Raw genomic sequence first — 18,723 nt, 5'->3', positions numbered from 1 at the left:
TAAGATTATACTACTCACTTAAAATTAACATCAAATTCTCTCGGAAAACTGTTTCTTCTCTATATTTCTATTTATGCCTGTGGTTCTATAATAAACAATTCTAACCCAGTGCAACACAAATATAGAAGTCATTACTTATTCATTAAAGGCTGGCTTTCAAGAACTACATGTTGTCTCAGTCACCTTCAACAGCTCCTTTTTCAAAATAAGAAATATCTCTTGCTGAAACCAGTGTTATTAACAAGGTCCACTTATCGTATATAAAGCAATCTATGATGGAAATGCTTGCTTCCTTTGAAAACCAAAGAAAATATAAACAATTACATTTGCTATTTTCTCCTTAAATAACCCCACACTAGTGCTGGACAAAAAAAAAAAAAAAAAAGTTTCACAGTATTTTGCAGTGACAGATTTATTCAAATGAGATGAGAAAAACCTTAACCGCCAGCTACTAGTCAGTGGATAAACGACACAGCAAAAATCTCATTTTCCACGAGCCACCCCAGCTGGCTCTCTCCCGGGCTGTCTCCCGAGCCCAACAAGGCGGTCCGGAGGAGGACGCTCCCTCGGGAGGAGCTTCTTTTTGGCACTTGAGTAATTAAACTCCCTGCAGGGACACAGACAGTCCACCCGGACCAACTTATTCTGCAAATCTGCACCGGAACACTATTCCTGTAAGTTTCTGTGGTAGGCATACAACAATCCCTTGGCAAGCAATGTTTTCTAATAAATACCACCTCTCTACTTTTCCAGAGTGGCCTGAAGGAATGCTGTTTAAAATAATAATAATAATAATAATAATAATAATAATAAAAGTCCAAAAGCCTACGAAGTACGTCCTACACGTGTCACCTTATCAGAGCTTCACTACCTAAAAAAGGCACTTCAAAGCTCAGAAGGCAGTCCTCCCAGCACCGCTCTGGTGAGAAAACTATGTCTTGAATCGTTTCAGTAGCTCCTTCCAGCTGAACGTGGTTTCATCCATCACACAAAACGTGTACTGTGAAGTTTCCTTCATACTGTTGGGACACCCTATCGTTGAAAAATGAGTCCGTCTTAAACCAACTCAACATATATATTTATTCGTACCCAAGCAAATACTGTCAACCCCGAATTAGCTCAATGCCTACTTTTTTTTTTTTTTTTTAAACACAAAATTCTTTCACCAGCTTGTAATTAATAGAAAACTGAACGCTCGAAATAGCTCGCTGGAAGCATGGACTCTACAAAGAGTCAAACCCTGCCCCACCCCTGGGTGAGAGCGGGTGGCCGGAACGTTACTTTAATCCACTCCGTCGCGCAGGACAGCCACCGAGCCTGCGGATTGGCGCCAGAAGCGACACATTTCCCCGTATATTTTATTCTTAGACAGACTTCGCATCACACTCGGCACCAAACGTCACCAACATGCAGGTAAACTGAAGATCGCTGACAGCCACAAGCCCTGTGCCATCTCAACAGCCGCTGGCGCACCTTCCTCACTTCTTGTAACTAACGTGAACTCGCTACAAGTAAAAAGTTAGGTTTTCCCGGGTAACTACGTAGTAATTCAGTGTATCCATTGGGAGGCTGGAACCCCTGATGAAAATTTCAAAGAGTAGCCATACAAAACAAGCAGCAGAAGGGGGTCTATTGGTTGAAACACGGAAAGATCTTCCATTTTTAAAAGCAGTACTTGCGGGAGGCCAGCCCACGTTTCCAAAGCCCACCCCTCCCCCCGTCCACAGCCTCCCCCGCCCCCCGCCCGCCCCGCGCCCGGCTGGGTGGTCGCCCCTCGCCGCGGCCGGGATGCGGCTCCTCACCGAGCTTCTCCACCAGCTTGAGCATCACGCCGCCGATGTGCACCTCCCCGGTCACTCTGAGCGTGACATCGCGGTTCAGGTCCGTCACATGGACGCTCAGTTCCCACGTCCCGTCCGCGTAGCAGCCATCTGGCATCCTTATCCCGTCCAGAGCCATGGCTCCTTCCTGCGCGCACGGAGGAAATGGCTCTCGTCAGCGTCCCTCCTCCCGAGGAAGGCAAGCCGCGCCGAACGCGCGCCGGCGGCCGGGCCGGGCGGAGGGAGGGACCGGGGTGTGCGCACCCACTCGGGGAGCGGCGGCGGCGACCCGCGCCCGCGCCCCGCGCCCTCCCCGCCGGCCCCGCGGCCACGCCGCCCGCCGCCCGGCCCCCGCCTAGCGGACCGCGGCGCCTTCACCTGCCGGCCGCCCCGCCGCCGCCGCCCGGGCTCCCATTCCTCCCGGAGCTCCGGCCCCGCGCTCCCCCGCCCCGACCCCGGCCCCGCACGCCCCCCCCGCGCCGCAGACCTGGGCTCGCGCGGCCCCGGGCGCGGAGCGGCGGCTCGCGGGCAGCGCGTCGGGTCCCCTGAGCCGGCGAAGCGCAGCCTCCCGGCGGGAGCGACTAATGGAGTCCCGGCGCCGCGGCCCCTCGCCTCCCTCCCCGCCGCGCTCCACCCTCTCTCCCCGCCCCTCGGCCCGAGTCCGGCCGGGCTGGGCGCGCCGCTCCCTCCGCCCCCGCCCCGCCGAGCGCCCGCGGCGGCCGCCCCCTCCCCGCGGCCCGGGGCGCGCTCCCTCCGCTCCGCTCCGGGCGGGGGCGGGGGCCGGCGGGGGCGGGGCGGGGGCGGGGCGGGGGCGGGGCGGGGGGCGCCCGCGGCCGCTGCAATCTCGGCCCCGCGGAGCCGCTGCCCTTTTATGGAAATGAAGGACCGGGCGCAGGGAGAGATTCCAACATCCGGGCTCTCGGCGGGACTGAGGAGGGGGAGCGGGGGGGAGTGGGGGGAGGCGGCGGGCGCTCCCTTCCCGCCCGCGTCTTGGGCCCCGCGGCCCCGGGGCGGTGGGCCCTGCGCTCCCCGCGGGCGGAGGGGGTCGGCCCCGGCACAGCCCCGGGGCGAGGTCGTTTTGGGGGAACCGAGCCCCTCCCGCCCCTCCCCTCGCCTGGAGCGAGTCCAAGAGCCTCGGGGCGGTGAGACGTGCCGCCCTCGGGCAGCCGGGGAGCAGGGCTCGGGACGAGAAAACTTTACCAAGTAAATAAGTAAAGGCCCACGCCAGCTCCGGGGACATCCCAAAAAAGAACGGCAACGCCCGGGGGCAGCGTCCGGCGCGGCCGCAGCTCCGGCCGGACTCCCGGGAATTCGCACGCGCTCTTAACCCGTTCGGGAGCTCCGACCGGGAGCGAGACCAGTACGCCCCGCGATGCTCTGTGTTTTGGGGGGGAAATCAGTACTGTGGTCTCAGAAACTTTCTCAGCTCTTTCTACGCCTCTATTTATCTGCAGCTCAAACCTAACAGTCCGCGAAGGACGCACTCCTCCACCCGCCCGCAGCCACACCTTGGAGGAATGTTAATCGCTCGGGCGCGGCGCCAGCGGGGCTGGGAGGAGCTGGAGGATCTTACCTGTGGAGGCCGGGAGCGACGGGGAGCGGTCCCCCTGCTTCCCCCTGGACGTGCCGCTTCCCCAGGGGACGGTGCGCTCCGTTCGGGAACAGCCAGGGAGACCGCCTTCCCGGCTACCGCATGGCCCCGAAAACGCAGGTCAGGGAGGCTGGGAAGAGGGCACCCCCGCTCCCCTAAAGGACCGCAGCCTTCAAAGTCTCCTAGTAGTCCTGCGCTGAGTCAAACACTAGGAAGAGGAGCCCTCCACCAGGTCAACAAGCCTCCGTTCATGGACACAATTGGGAAACCAGAAGAGGCCTCAAGAAGGGGTGAAAGGAGAGCAGCGGAAATTTAGTCAGATGCCAGAGGTTTGGCACCAAAAAAGATAGGGAAAACCACTGCAGTATTTTCAGCCAGGCGTCACGGAGAAATTGATGCCTCGAGTCTAGTTTCTCCACTCTCCAATTATCTCTACCCATGGAGGTTCCAAATGCTTGACTTGGAACCAGAGAGGAGAGAATGTTTATGTAAATTGCGGTGTTGAAAAATATATAGAAAAAAAAGTTTTTAATATAGGGAATTGCTTGTCGGGGGTACAATACTGTCCATGCAGTTGTAAAATCACAAGCTTATCCTTAAATATTCAGAGAAAAAAATCTGGAAGGAAACATACCACAAAATACAGAAGCTGTCTGGATGTTGAGATCATAGGAGATTTTTTTTTTGGGGGGGGGGGGGGGGCGCCGCGATTTTTTTATTTTCTAAAGGCTCCAAAGCTTTGCGTTCAGAACCCTTCTATAACCAGCTCAAATTGCATTCAGCATCTCGGCTTCTCTGTGCATGTCATCACGTGCACAAGGCTAGGGCAGTGTGTTCTTTCATATCCACAAATAAAACACGTTCTTTGAGAGCAGGGACTTCAAATCACTTGCGTTGCCCACAAATTTACGAATAGCTTGGCCCAAGGGAAATGGAAAACGTGCTGGTACCAAATCAACACAACACAAATGTCAAGGGAACAGGAGGTTTCCCCCATGGAGAAATCTCATTATTGAGGAAATCCTGGCTTTTCGCTTTCACCTGCTTATGTTCATACCTTATCCCAAAAAGATTTTTGGCACTGTATAAGGATGCATTAACTATGAGATAGAATACATTATCGATGGCACAAAATTAAAAAAAATAATAATGGCCAGAGGTAGAGGGACAGAGATTTATAGTGGAAGCTGGAATGAGACCAAGCATTGTACCTTCTCAAACATGCCTTTATAGAACTAAAAACAAAACAAAACAAAACTATGTTCTTTCTGAATACACTTAGACAAATTTGTCATAGCCAACTGTTTTCATGCTCAGCTTCCACAGTCTAGTTCTTTTCTCACTTTCTCAACTTTCTCACAGTGCCCACTGGTATGAATGCTCCCTGCATTTAGTGGCAGAGGGGGGTGGGTTTTAATATTATGAGTAACAGCCCCATTTCTCAGCATTTGAACTAGCTTAATTATAGTGTTAGAAGAGACATTACTAGCTTTGGAAAACCAGCCGTGTATGTCTGAGCACAGGGAGGCAGAGACCCTCCAGTAAGGACCATTGGGAGAATAATTAGGTGAGGACGGTGCCTCTGGTCCCCGAGGGCCTTCTTTTGGACTCTTTCAGGTTGTTGCTTGCTTTGAAGATTAAAGAAGAGTCAGACTAGAATCTCAAACGTTTTTTTTCCTCCCTAGTTTATCAAGCTGAGACCTTCAAGTGCATTTCTTAAATGTTTACTTCCACCTAAAGTTTTCTCAGTGTATTCAGAGGTGGAATCTTATCTGAAATCCCCTACTAGAAACTCGAAGACTGCAATACTTGTGGAACTTACATCATACTGAAAAGTAGCCGAGAACTCCAGTGTTTGGAAGAACAGCTCAAGCATGGAAAGCAGCAATATCCAAATAAGGTACCAAGCACTGGACTTCGATTCAGACTAAATGATACCTCACAGATCTGCCGTCAAATGCAGCCCTCCTCTGGCTTGGTGATCTGCAGGTTGGCTTCAGCTTTTCCTCTGAGCCTAAACTGTGCTTTCTATTTCTAAAAGGTTAATACAAAAATATAACCACGGGGTTTGGAAAAAAAGAGAGGCTGGGGGATATAAGAAAAAGAAGAGATCTATGTGAGTGTGTAAGGGTGGTTAAAAACGCCCTTCAAAAGGCCACATGAGGCCAGCAAGATGAATTGTAGTGAATTATTCCCGTGAAATACCAGGTGAGCCGAATTCTTTCTGTCTCAGGATTGCCAAAATAGGAACAAACTGGTAAAGCTACTAAAGAGGTAGAAATCAAGGGGCATGCAGTGTGAACTCAGATGGGAGGGAAGGTTGTAGGGGCCAACAGTTTTTTCTGTTTGTTTGTTTTTAAATATAGAACTGTACCATTTTATTTTATTTTATTTTATTTCATTTCATTTTATTTTATTTTATAAAATATATTTTATTGGCCAAAACTGGTTTGGCTCAATGGTAGAGCGTCGGTCTGCAGACTGAAAGGTCCCGGGTTCGCTTCCGGTCAAGGGCATGTACCTTGGTTGCGGGCACATCCCCGGTAGGGGGTGTGCAGGGGGCGACTGGTTGATGTTTCTCTCTCATCAACGTTTCTAGTTCTCTGTCTCTCTCCCTTCCTCTCTGTAAAAAGTCAATTAAAAAAAAAAAATATATATATATATATATAGTGTGTGTATATATATATATGTATATATATATATATATATATATATATATATATATATATATATATATATATTTTTTTTTTTTTTTACAGAGAGGAAAGGAGAGGAATAGAGAGCCAGAAACATTGACGAGAGAGGAACATCGACCAGCTGCCTCCTGCACACTCCCCGCTGGGATGTGCCCACAACCAAGTCACATGCCCTTGACCGGAATCGAACCTGGGACCTTTCAGTCCGCAGGCTGACGCTCTATCCACTGAGCCAAACCAGTTTTGGCAACATTGTTTTGTTAGAAGTAGGCAGTCACTTTAAACAGCAAGGAAAGGGCTGGCAAACAGAAACTAGGGAGATTTGCAAGGAGTGGAGCTGTTTCTATATAGACCTAAAGAAGGGCTCTGAGATACAATGAAATTTCTACTTCCAGGGGAAAGAAATACACTGTTTGCATTTACTGCTCTAGATCATAGGAAGTGTTTTATAGGAAACAATGCTGAGTGATACTTAAAAATTCTTTCTCTTTGCCCCGAGTGTGGCTCAGTGGTTGAGTGTCAACCTATGAACCAGGAGGTCACCGTTCAATTCCCAGTCAGGGCACATGCCCGCGTTTTTGGGCTCGATCCCCAGTAGGGGGTGTACAGTAGGCAGCCTATCACTGATTTTCTCTCATCATTGATGTTTCTATCCCTCCCTCTCCCTTCCTCTCTGAAATCAATAAAAATATATTTTTCTTTGATACAAGTTTGAACATTGGGTCATCTTGTGAAAAGTTCTGCCCCTGACTAAAGTATGAAATGTTCACACATACCAGGGTGCGCACACAAACAAGGCAGTTAATTGCGTGCTTAGCACAGTGCAGGCAGGGCTCCGAGACAGATGTGCCACAAACAAACTCTTAAGGAACATCTATGTAATGCAGGAGGCTTATATTTAAAACATCAGAAGGGATATCCAAAAACAGAAAGAATGAACAGAAACTAACTTGAAATAAATAACAGACCTCAAGGTAAGATCTAAACTATAAAATTCTTAGAGGAAAACATGGGAGTAAACCATTGTGGCCTTGGGTTAGGCAATGGCTTCTTAGGTAAGACATGAAAGCAAAAGCGACAAAAGAAAACAGAATTAGATTTTTAAAAAAATATATTTTATTGATTTTTTACAGAGAGGAAGGGAGAGAGATAGAGAGCTAGAAACGTCAATGAGAGAGAAACATCGACCAGCTGCCTCCTGCACACCCCCCACTGGGGATGTGCCCACAACCAATGTACATGCCCCTGACCGAAATCAAACCTGAGACCCTTCAGTTCGCAGACCGACGCTCTACCACTGAGCCAAACCAGTTTCAGCCAGAATTGGATTTTATCAAAATTTAAGATGCCAATGTTTCAAAGGACATCAAAAATGTGAAAAAACAAACTGCAGAAAGGAAACATTTTTGAAAATCATATATCTTTTATTTAATCCTCACCTGAGCATATGTTTTTGTTTGTTTGTTTTGCTTGTTTATTTTAGAGAGAGGAAGGGAGAGAAACATTGATAGGTCACACCCAAAAGCTAGCGGGGAATAGAACCCCCAATCTTTTTGGGGTGACACTCTAACCCAGCGTTTTTCAACCACTGTTCCGCGGCACACTAGTGTGCCGCAAGATGTTGCCTGGTGTGCCGTAGGTGCAGACAAGACAAGAATTTTATAATTTTTCACTATTTTGTTTACTTAATATTTCATAATAAAGTAATTATAAAATACTTTCTTTGTGTTTATTTGATTCCTATTCAAGAGAATTACTTTATATATAGTCAATATAGGCACAGAGTTAAATTTTTTAACATTTTCTAATGGTGGTGTGCCTCGTGATTTTTTTCATGAAACAAGTGTGCCTTTGCCCAAAAAAGGTTGAAAAACACTGCTCTAACCCACTTAGCCACCTGGTCAGGGTGAAAATCATATATCTTTTTAGGAACGTATATCTAGAATATATAAAGAGCTATTATAAGTATACAGCAAGAAGACTAAAAACCGAAATTAAAAATGGACAAATGACCTGAATAAACCGTTCCCTGAAGAAGATATAAAAATGGCCAATAAGCACATAACAAAATGCTTCGGCTCTGCGCGGTGTGGTCAGTTGGTTGGAGCATTGTCCCATATACCAGAAGGTAGTGGGGTCGATTCCAGGTCAGGGCACATACTCAGGTTGCAGGTTCGCGATGGCAATCAATGCAGAAGGGGTGCGTGCAGAAGGCAACTGATTGGTGTTTCTCTCTCTCTCACTCTTTCCTCTCACTCTTTCCTCCCTCTCCCTCTCCCTCTCCCTCTCCCTCTCCCTCTCCCTCTCCCTCTCCCTCTCCCTCTCCCTCTCCCTCTCCCTCTCCCTCCCTCTTTCTCTCAAATCAATAAGCATGTCGTCAAGTGAGGATTTTAAAAAATCACAAGGAAGAAAGACTCCATTACTCTAAGGCTGAATTGTGAAGTACAGACCCTCTGAGGACTGTGGTAGCCTAGCCTCTGAAAGGAGGCCACCAATAAAGTTATGGAACCGTTTATGAAGAAAATAAATTGAAACGGATCTGAAGGAGTACGCAGTGTTAGGTCTATAAAGGGTAGGATGGAAAATCATGAAGCTGAAGTGAGCTTGGCCTGCTCACCAACCAGCGAGAAGGAAGGGAGAACAGCCAGGGAGATTCGCTGGGAAAGGATGAGCATAGAGAGGCAAGGCTAGGGAGGACAGAAGTTTCGATTCTGAGAAAGGAAAAGGGAGCCATTGAAAAGTTGGTTGAGCCCTAACTGGAGCATCAGTCTGCAGACTGAAGGGTCCCAGGTTTGATTCCAGTCAAGGACACATGCCCGGGTTGTGGGCTCAACCCCCAGTAGGGGGTGTGCAGGAGGCAGCTGATCAGTAATTCTCTCTCATCATTGATGTTTCTATTTCTCTCTCCCTTTCCCTTCCCCTCTGAAATCAATAAAAATATATATATTTTTTAAAAGTTGGCTGTCTTTGGCCCGTGTGGTTCAGTTGGTTGGAGCATTGTCCCATACACCAAGGAGTGGCAGATTCAAATCTGGTCAGGGCACATACGTAGGTGGGTTCGGTCCCCAATTGGGCTGGGTGCAATAGGCAACGGATGGATGTTTCTCTCTCACAGGGGTGTTTCTCTCATTCTCTCACTCTAAAATCAATTTTTTTTTTTTTTTTTAAAAAGGTTGGTGCACAGTAGTAACATCATGAAAGCAATGTTCAAATAAGATTAATCTAGTAAAAATATGCATGGTGGGTTGGAAGGGCTATGAAATGAAATCCATAAGATTAATTTGGAATTTGCTCATAACTTAAATGTAAGAAAAAGCCTTTGATGGATAAGATAAGTAAGGGGGGGAGGGGGAGAGAGAATTTCAACAGAATTATTATCAGAAGCCCTTGAGCATTTTTGATGTTGTAAGTGCTGTGCTTTAAATGTTCCTCACACAGCCTTGAGTTTTTATTATGATCCTTATATGATGTGAGTTAACTGATGGCCAGGTTAGTCGTCTGATTATATAACTTGCCCTACACCACACAGCTGGTCTATGCCAGAACTGGAATCAAAACCTAGGTCTGAAGAAAGGTCATGAGTGCTCCAAAGTTTTTACATTTGGCTGACCAAGAAGAACGGTGGAGTTACTGAACTGAGAAATGGAAGTTGTGAGGAGCAAGGGAAAGATGAGGCATTTAAAAAATACATATTAAACTTGGGGTGAAAGCCATATATCCAAGTGGAAACATTTAGAGATAATCCTATGTAATAAAAGGGTAATATGCAAATAGACCGAATAGCCAAACAACCGAGCAACTGGTCGCTATGACGTGCGCTGACCACCAGGGGGCTCGAGGGGATCATGGCGGGCGTCAGCAGTGGCAGGATGATGGAGCAGGTGAGCTGGGGGAGAGGGGGACCCCAGACCAAGGCAGGGCACTGGTTGTTATCATTGGGGTGAGCCTCTGGTGGTTACTGAAAATTCTTTGCTCCCATGCACCTTAGTCTCACCTGGAGCTCACACCCACAGCTGGCACCAGCCGCAGTCACACCCACAGCTGGTGCTGGAGATGCTGCTTACACCGGCTGCCAGTGCTCGACACCGTACTGATCTCGGTGCCATCAGTGGGTGCAAGTGGTGGCTGCTGGCTCTGATCACCCCTCAGGGCTTCTTCACCTCCCCCTGCTCCTGAGGAGTGATGGGGCAGCAGCCACTGCTTGCACCTGCTGCTGGTGCTGTCCCCGAATCACTCTATGTCAGCAGCTGGACATCACCCGAGGGGTCCCAGACTGTGAGAGGGTGCAGGCCGGGCTGGGGACACCCCTATGCCCCATGCACAAATGTCGTGCCCCAGGCCTCTAGTTAGGTAAATAAGCCTGACAATCTTGTGGGAGGATCAGATCACACAGAGAATTCATTAACATGGAAGCCGGCCATAATGGATGGGTCAACTCCCCAAATGGGACTGACCTTTGGATAACTGCACCCCAAAGGCAGAAGCAAAAAGGGTCATCTAAAGCAACAGAGAAGAACGGATCGGAGATGGGAAAAGAATCAGGTTAGTCCACTGTCAGGCAAGCCAAAAAAAGAGAGAGAGAGAAAGAAACCATTTTGAAGAAGGAAAAGGTGGTCAGCAGTATCGAATGATGCAGAGAAGTACAGGAGAATAAAGAGTGATTGAAAGAGCCCTGGCCGAATAGCTCAGTTGGTTAGAGTGTCCTCCTGATACATCAAGGTTTTGGGTTTGATCTTGGTCAGGCCACATATGAGTATCCGCCAATGAAAGCATCAATAAATGGAGCAACATCTCATCATTGATGTTTCTAACTCTCTTTTCCTCTCCCTTCCTCTCTGAAAGTTTATATATATAAACTGATAGACAGAGGAGTGTGGCTCAGTTGGTTGAGCGTTGTCCCATATACCAAGAGGTTACAGGCTCCATTCCCAGTCAGGGCTTAATTAGAGATTAAGGCTTGTGGGCTTAATCTCTAATAGGGGGCATGCAGGAGGTAGTTGATTCGTATTTTTCTAATTGATGATATTCTCTCTCTCTCTCTCTCTCTCTCTCTCTCTCTCTCTCTCTCTCTCTCTCTCTCCCTCCCTCTCTCTCTCATCAATAAAAACATTACCAGCCAGTTGGCTCAGTGCATAGAGTCTCGGCCTGCAGACTGACGGAGCCTAGGTTCAATTCCCATCAAGGCCACATGCCAGAGTTGCAGGGTCAATCCCCAGTAGGGGACATGCAGGAGGCAGCCAATCAATGATTCTCTCTCATCATTGATGTTTCTCTCTCTCCCTCATTCTATCTCCCTTTCTGAAATCAATAAAATATATTTAAAATAAATAAGTAGATAAATAAAAACATTAAAAAGAAAAAGAAAAAACTTGCAGAGGATAATTTTATAGTCAACTGAAGACAGGTTTCAAAGAGTTAAAAAAGAAAAAGGAAGTTTATCAGGGAAAGGAAAGCAAGATGTAGGATGGCAATTTGGAGGTGCTGCGGGAGCAAAGATGCTTTTTCTTTTTTTAAATATATATTTTATTGATTTCTTTACAGAGAGGAAGAGAGAGGGATAGAGAGTTAGAAACATTGATGAGAGAGAAACATCAATCAGCTGCCTCTTGCACACCCCCTACTGGGGATGTGCCCACAACCGATGTACATGCCCTTCACCGGAATCAAACCTGGGACCTTGCAGTCCGCAGGCCGACGCTCTATCCACTGAGCCAAACCGGTTTTAGCCAAAGATGCTTTTTCAAGGCAAAGGAGACCTGAGCATGCATAAAGGACAACGGGAAATATAAGGGGGAAATGGTTGCTAAAAACTAAAACCAAGATCCCTCCTGGGATTATCAGGATCATCCCAGTGGTCCAGTGGGGAAAGGCAGAAGAAATACGCACCAGTTCGCAGGGATGGGCCTGGGCTGTGGGCAGGCTCCAATTTTATAAAAGTGGAAAAGTGCAGCAGGATACAGCAAAGGGGTACATAAACGTATTTAAATAAATACCATAAATACTGTTAATATTAGTCAACGAGTGGGTGGGGCTGGCTGGGTTATTGTGCCGTCCACAGGGATGTCTCCCTCGGAGGTCAGCGTGGGGCCAGGATGTAAAAAAGGAAGGATGTGATTAAGAGATTATTTCAGTACATCTAGGACAGCCATTCAAAGACCCACAAAGGAAAACCAGCGGTGACAGCACAGATGCCAACTGGCCTGGCCCAGAGGTGCCGGGGATCAGCTGGCCTGGGGACAGTGCGGCCATCACATCCGTATGAAGTCACTGGGAGGACGCAGGGCAAGAGGCCAGTCCCCAGAGCTTTTAGGCCCTGGATTCCTGTGCCACAGCGGAACCCCCGACTACATCAGCGTTTCCTTGTGAATGAGCACGCTGGGCGCCTCCCTGATTTTCAGTGTAATTAACTGTCTGGCTAGTTCCTCCCAGTTTTTGGTAGCAGGTACAGTTGCTGCCTCCCAACCCCCATTCTGAGAAGTGATCCCTTTGTGTTTTGTATCACAATGTCCTCTTCAGAGGCATAAACCCTCTATTCTTCCCTAATCCGGAGTTGCAGTTCCACTCACGGAGCCAAACCAGAAAGTCACCTACAACTCCAATTGCCCTCCGGGCCAACTCTGTCCCCAGTGGAAGGACAAAAGTGCTTTTTATCTACTTGCTCCTAAGAAGGTGCCCAGGTGATAAGAGGCTTGACCACAGCCGAACATCACCATCTGGTGCCTGGGAGGTGTCACTACAAATTTTTATTCTCCCTTGAACTAGATTCAGTAAATAATTCATTAAGAGCTTTGTGAGCAAATGGAAAAAAGTGTCCCTGCATCAATGTAAAGACACACACTGCACTTTTGGATCCTGTCCTCCCTTTAGGACGGACCTCTTGGGGGTATCCGCCCTATTCCCGCATCAGCTGTTTTTTGTACTTCATCCAATTCTCTCCTGATTTCTTTCCAAACCACTGCCATCGCCATAAACAGACTCTAAGAAAGGAAAAGGTTGCTCCTGATCACACGTGTCCCTCTACGGCCCATTTCCTGCTATGGCCCCCTTGAACACAGAACCACTCAAACAAAATACCTGCCTGCATGATCTCTACTTCTTCAAGTCTAAATTACTTTGTAACTCACCCCAAAATTGTTCTGTTTCCACCACTCCACCGAAACTGGTCTTGCACCACTAATGGCCTCTGTGTTGCAAACAGCGGCCCCTTTTCCATCCTCTTCTTACTCAGGTGCTTAGATGCTTGTCTGTGCTCTTGCTAAACGCTCACTCCCCTTGGAGTCTGCACCCAGCCTGTGCTTGTTTCTCTTCAACCTCTCTGTCATCTTTTTTCAGTCTCCCTTGCTGGCTCCTTCTCCTCTAGCTGACCTTTAAAGTCAGTACAGCAGGTATGGGTCCCTGTCTGGGACCTCTTTTCTTCTCTGTGCATATTCTCTCTCCAGCTGATTTCCTTCTACTCGAAACACTGTCTTTATATTGATGATTCCCGAACCTCAGACCTGACCTTGGGGCTCCAGACTTGGAGATCCATGTGTAATAGGCATTTCAAACTAACATGTGCAACGTGCGACTGATTTTCCTCCCACAGCTAGTCCTGTGCCCCTGTTTTCCACCTCAGTAAGTGACACCACCATTACTCCATTTGCTCAGACTAAAATGTAGGGCTCGGCCTTGATTTCCCAACATTTCTCTGACACCCCTCTCTAATGACTAATTTATTATAATTATTATTTATTATTATTTTTGATCTGGGAGAGAGAGAGGAAGGGAGAGAAAGAGAAACATGGATTGATTGCCTCCTGCATGTGCCCCCACCAGAGATCGAACCCCCAACCTGAGTATGTGTCCTGACTGGGAATACAACCTGCCACCTTCTGTACAAGACAACCAGCAACCAACTGAGGGCTCCAGTGACTAATTTAATGCGAAGTCTGTCTCCAAAATAGGTCCCAAATTGATCCACTTCTCTCCCTCTCCACTGTCACCGCCCTCGTTCTAGCCACAGTCTTCTCACTTGGATTATTTATTCAGTAGCCTCCTAAGTAGTCTCTGTTCTTTCCAGTCTGTTCCCTACACAATAGCTAGAGTGATCCTTTAAATATGCAAATCACAGCATTTACTCTTATCTTAGGAGCATCAGTGGCTTTCTGTCACAGTTAGAATAAAATCCAAACTCCTTGAAAGGCTCCAGAGGTTTCACAGGATCCAGGCCAACCTACCTCACTGACCTGCTGACGGTCTCCAGTATCCCAGGACTCCTCTTTCTTTAGTCTGAGCACTTGCCATTGTCCTGACCTTGGCCTTCTCCCTGGCTCTTCCCGGGACTCTTATCTTTCTCAGTCCCAATGTCATCTCCTCAGAAGAGCTTTCCCTGGCCACACAGTTTATAGTAGCCTTTGTCCCCCACCCCCACCCCCCGTTATTTTCTATTTCCTCATCTGCTTTTTTTCTTCCATGAAGCTCAACCTCCCTTCCCTCTGGCAACTATCAGTTTGTTTTCTGCACTTGAGTCTGTTTCTGTTTTGTTTTTTATTTTTTTTTATTTTTTTTAATTTTTATTATTTTTTTTAAATCAATCTTTATTGTTCATATTATTACAAAGGTTCCTCATTTCTTCCCCCTCCACCAGGTTCCCACCCCACCCTCTGCCCCCTCCCCATCCCCCATTGTCCTCATCCATAGGTGCACAGTTTATGTTCAGTCTCTTCCTCCCTCCCTTTCCCCGATAGTAAATCCCTTTTCAGATAGTAAATCTGTTACTTAGCATTTTCTCATATCAATAATACCTCCACATGCCCAATGATACACTTCACACAAAAGACATTTTCAAATAGGTCAACCAGCCTCATCCAGGCCCCACCCAAGGCACTCACAGATCAACACCCCAGCGCTATACTAACTCAACACATCCAGATCTAAGCCTTCATCACTTGTTTCAGCAGACCCTCAAGTTCCTGCAAAAGTTTCCAGCCATGTCTGAGAGGCAGCCGTGGGCAGATACAGGCGAGGAGCGAGCTGTTTCGGGCCTGGCTGCTCCGGGCCTGGCCTCTGTTGCTCTGGTTCGTTCCGCAACCAGCTGCTCCGGGTCTGGTCACTGCTGCTCCCGACCTAGTTGCTCTGGACTTGGCTGTTGCTGCTACAGGCCTGGCCGCACCCAACCCGGCTGCTCTGGGCCCGGTTGCTCCGGTCCCGGCCGCTCCGGGCCTGGCCGCTCCGGGCCTGGCCGCTCCCAGCCTGTCAGCCGCTGCTCCGGGCCTGGCCGCACCAGACCCGGCTGCTCCGGGCCTGGCCGCTCCCAGCCTGGCAGCCGCTGCTCCGGGCCTGGCCGCTCCCAGCCTGGCAGCCGCTGCTCCGGGCCTGGCCGCTCCCAGCCTGGCAGCCGCTGCTCCGGGCCTGGCCGCACCCAACCCGGCTGCTCCGGGCCTGGCCGCTCCCAGCCTGGCAGCCACTGCTCCGGGCCTGGCTGCTCCCAGCCTGGCAGCCACTGCTCCGGGCCTGGCCGCACCAGACCCGGCTGCTCCGGGCCTGGCCACTCCCAGCCTGGCAGCCGCTGCTCCGGGCCTGGCCACACCAGACCCGGCTGCTCCGGGCCTGGCCGCTCCCAGCCTGGCAGCCGCTTCTCCGGGCCTGGCCGCACCAGACCCGGCTGCTCCGGGCCTGGCCGCTCCCAGCCTGGCAGTCGCTGCTCTGGGCCTGGCCGCACCCGACCCGGCTGCTCCGGGCCTGGCCGCTCCCAGCCTGGCAGTTCTTGCTCTGGGCCTGGCCGCTCCCAGCCTGGCAGCCGCTGCTCCGGGCCTGGCCGCTCCCAGCCTGGCAGCCGCTGCTCCTGGCCTGGCCACACCAGACCCGGCTGCTCCGGGCCTGGCCGCTCCCAGCCTGGCAGTCGCTGCTCTGGGCCTGGCCGCACCCGACCCGGCTGCTCCGGGCCTGGCCGCTCCCAGCCTGGCAGTTCTTGCTCTGGGCCTGGCCGCTCCCAGCCTGGCAGCCGCTGCTCCTGGCCTGGCCACACCAGACCCGGCTGCTCCGGGCCTGGCCGCTCCCAGCCTGGCAGTCGCTGCTCTGGGCCTGGCCGCACCCGACCCGGCTGCTCCGGGCCTGGCCGCTCCCAGCCTGGCAGTTCTTGCTCCGGGCCTGGCTGCTCCCAGCCTGGCAGCTGCTGCTCCGGGCCTGGCCGCTCCTAGCCTGGCAGCCGCTGCTCCAGGCCTGGCCACACCAGACCCAGCTGCTCCGGGCCTGGCCGCTCCCAGCCTGGCAGCCGCTGCTCCGGGCCTGGCCGCACCTGACCCGGCTGCTCCGAGCCTGGCCGCTCCCAACCTGGATGCTCCGTGCTTGGCTACTGCTGTTCTGGGCCTGGCTGCTCCCAACCCGGCTGCTCTGGGCCCGGCTTCTCCGGGCCCAGCCACTCCGTGTCTGGGTGTTCCTGGACTGGCCACCCTGGGCTTGGCTGCCTCTGCCTCAGGCCTGGCTGCCACTGCCCCAGGTCTGGCTGCTCCAGTGCTGGCCGTTGATGCTCTTGTTCTGGCTGCTGCTGCTCTGGGGCCTGGCCACTGCTGCTCCGGGCCCAGCTGCCACTGCCTTGTGCCTGGCCACTCTAGGCCTGGTCGCCGCTGTTCCAACATTCTGTCCCTTTTTTCTCTCTTTTTTTTTTCTTTTAAAAAAAAAAAAAAACAAAAACGCATTTATGTTGTAATTTTGGCTGGTGCGTTGAGTTCTGACTTAGTCTTTGATTTTTCAAGATCTTCTTTGTATTCTTTCTTAAGTAATTTTACTATCATTTGCTCTCACTTGATTTCTTCACATTGAGAACTTCTTTGGTTTCTTCCTCCTTGTCCTGGGAGCTCAGCAGGTTGGCCTGTGGCACCCCTTTGTTCTCTGCGGGCTCCCACGCTGCTCCAGCCTGTTGCCGGGGTCGGCGCCACCCAGGAAGCAGCCCCCGTCCTTGGCTCCGTTGCCCGCGCTCAGCAGTCGAAGGCTCAGGGGCACCCCCCCCCTGGGGGCCCCGTCGCCTGGCTCCTTGCTGGCGCCCGTCTGGCCGGTGTCCGGCAGGGGCTCCTGCTCCACGTCGCGTTCCTCCAGTCTGGAGCTTTCTTTCTCCCTCCCTCTAGGGGAGTCCAGGATCAGAGTCAACAGACTGTCCTCTGCGCACAGTGTGCGCGACTCCGGGGGCTCGGCCTTTCGCCACGCTCCCAGGACTCCACCTCACAGCTTTGTCTCCCCCTGCCCAAGCCTGGGTCCCCAGGGACTGGCCCAGACCTGGAGTTCGGGGCGGTCTGGACTGAGGCTCAGAGCCGCCGCCAGAGGCTTTGTTTCTTCCGGCTAGGGTAATCCAGCATCAGAGTCAACATTCAGTCCTCTGCGCGCCATGTGCGCGCGACTCCGGGGGCCCCGCCTTTCGCCGTCCCCCGGGATTGTCTCCCCCTGCCGGAGCCTGGGTCCCCAGGGTCTGGCCCATAACTTGGGGCTCAGCGCTGCCGGTTCGGGGGTTCAGCCCAGGCTGGGGGTTCTATTTCCTTCCTGCTAGGGAACGCCAGGCAGCACCCAGCCCTCTCCTCCTCTCCAGCTGCGACCTCTCCGCACGCGCGTACGTGCGAGCGCGCCGCATGTCTCCGTACCTTAGGCTTTTTTTCAGCTCCTCTGATTTTCCTTCTGGTTTTCTCCCTCCTTCCTATTGTAGAGTTTTCAATCAGTCGACTACCTGTAGCTCTGGGCAATGTCCACTCTACATTTTAGTTGTATTCCATTGAAATTGTTGTGAGCTGCTGCGGCTAGGTGTATACCCGAGCAGCCATCTTGGATCCTCTTTTCTTTCCTCTCATTTTTAATGTTTCTAGTTCTCTCTCCCTCTCTCTTCCTCTATGAAATCAATAAAAGTATATTAAAAACATATATTATATATACAGAAAGTCCTGGCAGCTATCCTCACCTACACATACCATGATTCTATTTCAGAGTCTAATCAAATCACAAAACGTAACATGTCTAAAACTGAACTCCTCATCTCCCTGCTACCACCATCATGAAAGTTGCTCCAGCCCCTGTTTTGTTTTTTAGATTGGTAGTTACAAAATAGTCTCAGGGATGTAAAGTTCAGCACAGAGAATATAATCTATATCATAAAAGGCCTTGGTTGTGAAGCCATAACCAAACATCCGGTCATGGTGCATGGAGCACCTCTCTCTGGCCAGGATTTGCGGCTTGTGTGGCGAGGTGGGCTCGCATGCAGCTGGCGGGGCTTGCACAGGGTTTGCTCGGCAGAGGCAGGGCCCATGGCTGGTGAAGGGCGGGTCTGGGTCTTGCACAATTTCGTGCGCTGGGTCTCTAGCATTGTAATAACTATGTATGCTGCCGGTTGGGAATTGGAAATACCTGGGGGAACACTATGTAGAGTATATGATTATCTAACCACTATGCTATACACCTGGATACTAATATATAATAATATTAAATGTCAACTGTAATTAATACAATTTTAAAAAGAATGTAAGTTCCTTGAAGGTGGAGAGTTTCCAACTGCATCATGATGCACAGCTCCACGGGCACCATTCATGCTGTGCTCCATGTGAATGAAGGACACTGGCAACTTGCCATCATCTGCCTGTTTCTAGCCGTAACCCCCAGC

The 18,723-nt window shown here is 50.5% G+C and overlaps 1 protein-coding gene across 4 annotated transcripts in view; it reads right to left on the bottom strand.

Moving 5' to 3' along the window:
* FERMT2 (FERM domain containing kindlin 2) overlaps positions 1 to 3,679 on the bottom strand; it is a 67,969-nt gene extending 64,290 nt beyond the window's left edge. For 3 of the 4 annotated variants that reach the window (XM_084877707.1, XM_084877709.1, XM_084877710.1), the window contains exons 1-2: positions 2,308 to 2,462; positions 1,803 to 1,968 (exon numbers count right to left, since the gene is read on the bottom strand). In XM_084877707.1, coding sequence (XP_084733833.1) covers positions 1,803 to 1,959 — 157 coding nt within the window. In that variant the 5' untranslated portion in view covers positions 1,960 to 1,968; positions 2,308 to 2,462. Of the gene's footprint in view, positions 1 to 1,802; positions 1,969 to 2,307; positions 2,463 to 3,393 lie in introns of those variants that run through there. The other variant, XM_084877708.1, reaches the window with a different exon arrangement.
* Between the last annotated feature and the right edge of the window lie 15,044 nt (positions 3,680 to 18,723).

The sequence above is a fragment of the Pipistrellus hanaki genome (assembly GCF_964339955.1).
Source record: "Pipistrellus hanaki genome assembly, chromosome: 1".
NCBI classification, from domain to species: Eukaryota; Metazoa; Chordata; class Mammalia; order Chiroptera; family Vespertilionidae; genus Pipistrellus; species Pipistrellus hanaki.
The sequence above is the reverse complement of the archived record's forward strand: the minus strand, read 5'-3'. Positions and strand labels throughout refer to the sequence as shown.